Here is a 9,230-nt window from a genome sequence, read left to right as displayed (position 1 = left end):
GCCTTTAAGCGGGAGCTCCGGGCAGGCTGCTGGCAGCTGGTCAGGATGTGGCGTTGCGGTGTTGCGACAAGGACGGGGTGAGTGCCATCCTTCTGTCTGGGAGTGGGGAAGCGTGACACGGGAGCAGAGAGCAAGGCAGTGCTGTAGACCACTAGTAACTGTTCTCTACGCCAAAAAATAGAATTGAAAAAGCTGCAAGAAGCTGTCTGAAAATACTGCCTTTGTAAACACGAGATAAAACGATACAAGTTGATCACCATAGGCATTTTTTTTAAATGAATAGTTTAATTTTATAGTTGACGAAACAAGGAGTGATTGACAAAGCAAGGACTAGGCAGCTGAAATTTTACACCGTGCAGAACAAGCACAATTTTATCGTGCGGAATAGTTACCCGCCAGCGCGTCCCGCAGCCAGGGCGGGCTTTCTGACCCCCGCCAGTGCTGCCCCGCCCCGAGCTCGGCACGGACCCGCGCCAGTCGCGGTGCCTCGGGCAGCACTGAAGTACTGCGGGAGGCTGGCTGGCAGGCACAATCACTGCGAAACTTAATAAAAACCACCCGAAAAACGGTGCCCGGCCTTTAATGGAGGGGCTGCTGTACGTGTCCGGGTCCAGCTCTGCGCCCTGAAAGCAGGCCAGGACGCACGGCGCTAGCCGCTACGGCCCCCGCCACGCCCGCTCCCCGCCCCGAGCCGCCCTCCTGCGGCGCGCGTGCGCAACCGCTCCTCGGCGCGGAACGGAAGGCACAGTGGGTTGCGCGGCAACGGGCGGCCGCCCTGAGGGAGCGGGATCCGCGCTCCGCCGGCTGCCGCGCCAGCTGAGGCGAGACGGAGGCAGGCGGGAGCGCCTCGAGATCAGGGGCTGGTCCTGCCCGCGGCGCGGAGACGGCGGCTTTGGTCCTGAGGAGGAGGTCCTGAGGGAGCCCTTGGGGCGGGTCTGGGCTGCTGCTGCTTTAGTGACCGGGAAGAGTTCCTCTGGAAACACAGGGGGTTCCCCGTCGTTGGTAGCTTAGATTGAGTAAGCTTTAGAAGTAGGGGGCAAAAAGGTAAGTCTGTCTGAGGGACTCGTGTTTGAAGAAACGATGTCTCTGGAGAAGGAAGAAGATGATGTTCCAGGTGGTCTGAATACAGAAGAACTGAAAAGCTTTCACGATGCTGCTGATGACAGCGCCAGGGAAGACTCGCTACATTTATCAGGGACTCCTGGTGGAGCAGCTGACCCAGCTGTGGAAAGTTTGGGTGAAATTTCACAGGAAGGGCCTCAAGCAGATCAGGAAAGCCATAAAAAGACTGAAAACGTCTCAAGAAGTGATTTACCTGAAAAAAGGCATGAGTGTGAATCCTCTACTGAGATAAATGCTTCCACGGTGCCTCAGGGTGTCTCTGAAACAGATGTGAGAAAGGGCACTGGAGAGAGAAAGCAGGCGCTTGCAGGCGCTGTTAGAGGAGATGCCAGACCAGTCTTGTCACTGTCAGCAGTGAATGCTGAAAGTGCTGGAGCCGCATCAGCATTTTTGTTGTGTGAGGAAGAAAGGAGTTTCACACTTAGGCTGAGTGACAAAGGGTTCCAGGATGTGCCTCTGACCACCCCCACAAGCCAAAACGTAAAATCCCTGCTCTTACAGAACAATGAAATAAAAACGCTGCACTTAAATACAGTTAACCTAACTAATCTGGAGGTCCTGATACTTGAAAGAAACAGACTGATACTGCTGCCACCAGAAATATCATTGCTTCATAACCTAAGAGTGTTGAATGTCAGTCACAACCAGTTATCGTGCCTCCCTGAAGAACTGCCCAAGCTTGTAAATATTAAGAAGCTCTTTCTCAATCACAACAACATTGATGAATTTCCTTTTGCATTGAAAAGCCTTGAAACATTAGAGCTTGCTGGGAACAAGCTAAAAACTTTGCCAGATGCCATGGTTGACATGAAAAACTTGAAGGTACTCAACATCGATTCCAATCAGATCTCGATATTTCCAAGGGTTCTCTGTTACCTTCCTAATCTAGTAAATCTCAGTTTATGTGAGAACTTCATTCAGAGTTTACCGAAGGATATTAAAGAGCTCAAGAAATTAGAAGAGTTTTCAATTAGTCACAATAAGCTTATATTTTTGGCTGTGCAGCTTTTCCAGCTGACAAAACTGAAAGGACTCAGAGCTGATGATAACAAATTAGAGTTTCTTTCAGATAAAGTGGAGAATTTAAGAGAACTTACATTTCTGAACCTTTCAAAAAATTTATTCAAAAGCATTACAGATAATGTTTGCAACTGTACTATGTTGAACAGTCTTATTCTATGTGATAATCAGTTAACCCAGCTCCCTGCCAATATTCACAGACTTAAAAATTTAAAGGAGCTTTCTTTAAGTGGGAATCATCTGAACTCACTGGATGAACAAATATCACATTTAAAAGACCTCTCCAAAATAGAGCTTTCTGGAAATGTATTAACATACATCCCTGTTGAATTAAAAAATTGTATACGGATAACCAAAGCTGACTTCAGCAATAATAAGCTTGCTCAGTTTCCAAATGCGGTGTGTGCACTATTTGATCTTAAATACTTAAATCTTAGTGGCAACTCTATTTCAGAATTAATACCTGGAATTTCTCATATTAAAGATCTGGAGCACCTAGAATTAAACAAGAATAAACTGTCTTCATTTTCTGCATGCTTGTGCAGCCTCACAAAACTGGTTTACTTGGATGTAAGTGAGAATGAAATCAATAGCATGCCAGCTGTGCTATCTAAAATGAAGGCTCTCCAGGTTCTCCTTCTACACCACAATAAGTTTGACTCATTTCCTGAAGAACTGTGTTCTTTAAAGGGTTTAAAAACACTCGACATTTCAAATAATCAGATAAAGACTATTCCTTTAAAGATTAGCAGTCTGGAAATGATTAAAGAGTTAAATGTATCGAACAACCAGTTTGCATCTTTTCCTTCTGAAATATGTCATCTTTCATCACTGGAGAAATTGACTGTGTGTCAAATGAATGGGTTGAAGGTAAGAGAACATTTCCTTTAGGTTAGAAACCTGGTGTTGTACAGATTGTCGTGCTGGAAAATTATTATTAATAGACATTTTCCCAACATATGTTAAAGCTTCTGTGTTTAAGTATGCATGGAGTTAATGAAGAGCAGAAAAATAGCTTGTAAAGAGGAAAGTACGTGTACGTGTTTATTGATTTTTAATACCAGAGCTGGACAAAATTCTATTAGGATACACATACTTTCCATGCTCATGGACACAGACACAAATGACTAGCTGGAATTTGATAGATAGGCCTGCCTCCAAGATTCCTCTGATAAATGAACCAGTCTTTCCAAGTTGTATCATACTTCTTAAAAGCGCGTTAAACTTTCACTAACTCAAACAAGAAAAGCTGTATTACTTCTGTGATTGCAGAGAAAATTGCTTCACGTTTCTGAAATCCAAAGGTTAATAATTTTGTTTTATATATACTGAGGAACAGGCCAGAATAATCTCCTGAGGAAATCTAAACCTTCCTTTCCAATTAAAAAGGCAGGTAGTGGTTGTCATGGATAGAGTGGCACTGTGCTATCATTGTCAGCTGAAAACAAAGAAAATATCTTTCTGGCACAAGTGCACAGTCCTTGGCTCATTCATTTTAAAAGTTAAGCATTTTAATCTCTTCTTTCACCAGAGTTTGAAAAATCAGCTTTTCAGAAAAGTCTCAGTTTGTTTGTATGATTCTGAGTGTGGTTATGTCTTCCAAGGGCTTACTTCTCACAGACATGGGAACAAAAAGTCTGCTGTCATACACTCAGGCCTTGTTTCCACAATAACTGGAGAACAGTTAAAATTCCTAGGAGAAAAATAAAAATTTGAAAAGACCAAGGTAAGAACAGAACCAAAAGGAAAAAAAAAAAAGTACACATTTTATTTCCTTGTATCTGAAAAAAAACATGCGTTGTGTTCTTAGAGGGTAACATCTGTCATTAATGATAGCAATGACGAAAATAATCTCTCTTGAAGTTCCAGCAATGGAGGCTTGGTTTTTTTCATTGTCATTCTATCATTATGCCTAAGGAGTTTTGCTGAAAAATTCTGTGCTTGGCAGCAATTTTTTAATTAGAAAATACTAAATTAGCTTCCAGTAGAAGTTCAGAACTTTTATTGTTGGAATTAAATTAAGGAATGTAATTTTGCCTGCAGGAAGGTTACCTTTTAAGTTTTTACAGAAGAGAAATAGTTGTATATAAATAAATGAATTGTGTTCTTATTTTATCAGTTAACTAAAATTCCAGAGGAGCTTTCCAAACTGGTTTCCCTCAGGGAGCTTGACATATCTCATAACGCGTTCAAGGAAATGCCAGACAGCATAGGGGAACTGAAGTATCTGGTCCGTTTAATTGCAAATAATAATGAGATCAGCCAGCTCCCCAGATCTATTACATCACTAGGAAATCTGCAGCACCTTGACGTGAGTGGTAAGTATCAAGCATTCAACCCCCTAGTAAAATTTAAGCACTGAACTAAGGGTATTAACACAGCTGCTGTAGGAGCCCCATCTGAAACCTTTTTAAGTGCCAGAATTTTTGCAAATGTGATCACTGGACAAAGAAAGGCATAACATACGCAAAGCACCAATCACTACACAGTTCACTGTGCAGGGTTCTGTCATGTGCAAGACTGACCTTTTTCTGTTGCAAAGAATGTGTATCTGTGTGTCCAGACTCCACTCAATATTGCTGATATAATGCAGTCTGTTGTTCTTTTTTGGTGGCTGATTTCCTGGGTTGTCGAGTGGCTGTTAGGGATGCTATGACAAAGAGATGGGCGTGAAGCAGAGCACTGCACAACGTTATCTCAGTTAGATCACAGCTGCATGAGCACAGCTGCCGTGTTCCACGCCGCGCTTAATTCACGCTGGAACTCATGGCTCAGCACGCAGAGACAGGAACAGAGTCCTGTTCGTTTGGGAAAGCAGCGTGCTCACCATGAGCTGAAGCATCCCTGGAAATGATCCCTCTTGCCTAGCTGCTGTGCTTTACAGACAGCTGGACTGCTTTGGAAATTTATTCAGATATTTTCTGACTGAAATAATTTAAAATCTTATGGACAAAGGACGCTCTTTTTTTTCAGATGAAATTAAGTATACCTATCTATTTCAACAGAAAATCGGCTGAGATATTTGCCTGCTGGCCTCCGTCATCTTTATTTGCTGAAAGACATAAACTTCAATGGAAATTCTCTGTTTGAACCACTACAAGACGTATGTAAAGGAAAGCAGTTACATCCCATACTATGCTATCTGGAAAGTGCTGATGAAAGAGATGGTATGTTCAGAACAAATACAGATATTTTGGTGCATTAAAGGAAGCTACAGTAGCAGCTGTTGAAACTCCACTCCCTTGTTTTCAGAAGGCAATATCATTATTAGTTCTACTTCTGTTCCTCACTGATTTTGTGTACTATCGGCAATATTGAAATGACGGTTAGTGTTCATGTTCTTATTCTACAGGCACGATATAAACAAGATTTATATTTTATTATTGTATGGGTCACTGATAAGAAAGCTGCTTTAAGAACTAAGATGATATTGTTGGATTAGGACTCTTTTCAGAAAGGAAGCTGACAGCCAAAAAGTGAAATCGAGGTCTGGAGTTTTGTATTCAAACCAGGAAGCCAGACACAGTTAAATGAGATACGCAAGCTTCAGGTTACCTACATCAGAGAGACTATTTCTACTGAAAGTAGAATAGCATCTTATTCCTTTCTTAACTCCCATAGTCCTTTTTCAGCTCTTGAGAATGCAAAATCTCAATATCTACCTATATCCTGACTTCTTTGTGGCCTGCCTACACATCCTTATTAACTGTGATACACCGAAGGCCTATCGGATGTTATCCTTGTGCTATAATTGCTTTTGGCTAAAACATTACTGCCTCAACATCAAAAGATAACTTTACTAGTTAAGATTTACTGAAACTGAAAATGTTGACTAACGTGGTCACCAAATGTTTTGAAAAAGAACTCACAACTAAAAGCCAGAGAGCAAGGACCAGGAAAAAGATGATATATGAGAGAAATCATAGCCAAGCCTACAAAACAGAAGACAGAAGAGAGAAAGCAAACAGAAACTACCGTAACTGAGCTGGGCACGTTTCCGCAACCTGAAGTCCCATCGGATCTCCTCAGGGAGATGCTCAGGAACTGTTCGTCTGCGCTTCGCAGATTCTTTGCGCACCTCAGCCAGGAGGCGCTGCCTGCCTGCTGTTACGCTCCGGGCTCACTGGGAGGCAGCCCAGTGCCCGCCGTCGTTCCCGTTGCTGATGTTCGGTGTCGAACCTTACTCCGGCACGCCCTGCTATTATCCCCGGCTCTGGAGGGAGCGGTGCGTGTTTCCCGCGGTGCTCCCGTCCTCCGCGGTGATTCGGCTGAGCCCAAAGTAGTCCTTTCACAACCTGATTATGATCAGTGAGAACAGAATATTTGAATCACCGCTTCATCACCTTCAGCAGTACGAATGCAGTAAATTCTTGTTAGTTGTAACACTTGTTTTCAGTCAGTGTAAGGGAGAGAACAAACGGTATTCATAGCATACGTGAGCCGTTCAGATCTGTGCAGCTGTTTTGACAATCTCATTCACTCTTGCCTGATGGTGAGCCGAGCTGTGAGGCAGTTGGTTACTGTAAAAAGTGTTCTCATAACTGTAGCTCCGTAGCCTACTATTCCTGTAACTTGGTTCTGGAAGCACACCCTGCCCTTCCATCTCAAGCAAATGGAGCTCAGAGCTCTGCTGCTTCAAACTGAAGAGAATGAAAAGCACCCACATTTCTTCCCCACCAGGGTTGTCAGGGAGAAAACGGCGATGGTCGTACGTCCTCCAGGATGGAGACATCACCTTGGAAAATGGTGTTTGGAAGTTAAAATCCTGGAGCAGATAAACAGCATTTACAAAACATCTGATAGAAAAGATACGCAATTCTATATAATTAATTATGTTTTATATGTTTATGTTTAGAGAGAGTACTGCGCAAGATGATAGAAATGATTGCTGGCAACGTTCCTTCTGAACATTTTGAATTCTTCTGCCAGAAACTACAACTTCGTCAGGCTGACATCACGTCTCTGCAAAACACCAGGTTAGTTACAGGTGTTTGTAACAGCACCTTGTTCGTTTTACGTCTCCCATTTCCCTTCCCATTACGATTTTATGAAGTTAATACACGGTATTTTGATTACAGAATTCACGCCACTTCCTCTGTTAAATAGAGAATGTGCGTATCTATGTCAAATTTACTAAGTATCTACAAATCCTTTATTTTCTCAGATGTTTACTTAGTGACTTTTTTTCCAAACAGGGCTCTTAAATTGAAAGAGAAAATCATCAAAGCACTGGACGCTTGGATCAGTGAAAACCAAGCCCTAACTTATGGTGAAATGATAGATAAATTGATCAGAATACTGGTAATGACAGGCATGCATTATCTAACCAACAAAGCGAGAGCTTTAAAACTCTGTTCACGATCGGTGACGTTCTAAACATGCAATGTACAATCAGTATTTATGACAGGAACAGAGGTTTGTCTTGTCATTCTTTCCCCCCCCCCCCCATAAATTCTTAACACTGATCCTACCATCATGAGAGCTCGGCCTGTTTTTAGAGGTCACTCATAATCTTGGGTTTATTTTTTAAAGATTGCTTATTTAAAAAAGAATCAAAAAATGCACTTCTTCATTTCTAAAGTGAAGTACTTTGTTAAAAAGTGTATGTCGAACCGACGAAAACTGCAGTAGACTCCTGTGAATCATCACGTCAAGTTATTTTATTCACTGCTGTGATTTCCTTGTTTAAATTCCTGAATAGTGTTTATGAGCGGAAAAAAAAAAAGTATACGTTCATGGTTTTAACGTGTTATTCAGCAGAAATTTCAGAGTGTTTTCTGAGGGTGTATGAAAACAGAGGAGGCATCCTGAAGATGTACAGTGCGCTCCGAGCTCCAGCGGTGTGCCACTTTTCTAGCTTACCTGAAAGCAGCGCATGCAGAGCAGGAAGAAACATGGTGTTTCCCAGTGAGTGCAGCCTGTGGGAGGCTTGTGTTTGGAAACAGGGAACTGCCAGTGCAGGGTAATAAACTGAGCTGTCTCGATGGCAACAGTTACACTGCTGAATAAAAGACAGCCGGAGCCTTAGCCCAAGCACTGAGCTGTCCTTACTACCTGGCTGGTGACGTGCTGTCTGCCCGTGCTCTGGACTGCGGCAGACACAGCTGGCCTCGTTTGCCTCAGAAATGACTCCCAAAAAGCAGTGCAGATGATGATACTGCAAGACAATTGCATCTTCTCACTCTGCACAGTGTTCCATCACAGTCTCTGTAAGTCTTGCAATCATTAATATTCTCATACTCCCTCATCCGGCTCTGGGCCATGCAATACGTGTGCCGCATTTGAATTACAAAAGCATTGTCCACGTGGCCTGAGACAGATCTTACTGCTGAGATTCAGTCTGGAAAAAAGAAGTACTACTTTACGGTCCCAGGGGTGCCTCAGGTACCTCAGGAGAGGCCTACTCGGTTCGAGCGCTACGTGATGTGGACTCAGCCAGTCTGGTCTGGAAAGTGTTTGCACTCAGCACAGGGCATGAAATTCAGTCCACGTCACATGGCCTCAACTCTGGAGATCAGGACTTGGCCCTCCCTTTCTTACCTGTCAGCACAGAAATAGATGATAATGCTCTCATGTTTGTAGGCACTGTAATGTCTGCTGCTATGCAGATGGACTCCAAGGCCTGGATGTCTCTCAGCGTGGCACTGTGAGAACCCAGACCGGGCTGGTTTCAGGCTGAGCTACGCTTAAAGGACATACTGTGACAGCTGTGTCACAGACACACACCGGCCTACACCGCTTGGTTCGTGCTGCTCTGGATGGCAACGAAGCCGTGTTAATCAGGTTCAGAGGGGGCTAACAGGGCAAATGTGAAGTCTGTGAGTGCGATGTTCTCTGTCTTCACTGTAATTCTGTACCTGCGTCGATTAAAGGTGTTGGCTGAATGTGGAAATCACACTTGTTTGCTTTGAAGGCCTACCTCTAGAATGAAGAAGGTATCTATCAGTGAAGATGATTACAAGAGCTCGGGTACGGGAATAGTTTCTGGTGCTCACATCACCATTTGGGTTTGGAGCACCACAACGTGAAGTGAATCCAGCAGCTGCACGCGCCTTGGTTTGGTTCAGAGTGGTTTTGGTGCATGACTT

At 43.4% G+C, this 9,230-nt stretch overlaps 1 protein-coding gene and 1 long non-coding RNA gene across 2 annotated transcripts; one reads left to right on the top strand and one right to left on the bottom strand.

Moving 5' to 3' along the window:
• LRRD1 (leucine rich repeats and death domain containing 1) lies at window positions 716–9,026 on the top strand. Its single transcript, XM_021386599.1, has 5 exons — window positions 716–3,012; window positions 4,262–4,460; window positions 5,148–5,309; window positions 6,998–7,118; window positions 7,338–9,026. Exons 1-5 carry the CDS (start codon window positions 1,081–1,083, stop codon window positions 7,516–7,518), a joined length of 2,595 nt encoding a protein of 864 aa, XP_021242274.1. The 5' UTR covers window positions 716–1,080; the 3' UTR covers window positions 7,519–9,026.
• LOC110393601 lies at window positions 3,174–6,492 on the bottom strand. Its single transcript, XR_002435055.1, has 3 exons — window positions 6,118–6,492; window positions 4,668–4,792; window positions 3,174–3,835 (listed from the first exon to the last, which is right to left on the bottom strand). It is a non-coding gene; the product is annotated as an uncharacterized LOC110393601 (long non-coding RNA).

Source organism: Numida meleagris, chromosome 2, assembly GCF_002078875.1.
Source record: "Numida meleagris isolate 19003 breed g44 Domestic line chromosome 2, NumMel1.0, whole genome shotgun sequence".
Classification (NCBI taxonomy): Eukaryota; Metazoa; Chordata; class Aves; order Galliformes; family Numididae; genus Numida; species Numida meleagris.
This window is presented reverse-complemented; position numbering and strand designations above follow the sequence as displayed.

What these genes read in the sequence shown, in the direction of transcription:
- LRRD1 (XM_021386599.1), top strand. Translation starts at nt 1,081, where the DNA reads ATGTCTCTGGAGAAGGAAGAAGATGATGTTCCAGGTGGTCTGAATACA. An exon ending in GTCAAATGAATGGGTTGAAG is followed by an intron (nt 3,013 to 4,261) that starts GTAAGAGAACAT and finishes TTATTTTATCAG; the next exon opens with TTAACTAAAATTCCAGAGGA. An exon ending in GCAGCACCTTGACGTGAGTG is followed by an intron (nt 4,461 to 5,147) that starts GTAAGTATCAAG and finishes CTATTTCAACAG; the next exon opens with AAAATCGGCTGAGATATTTG.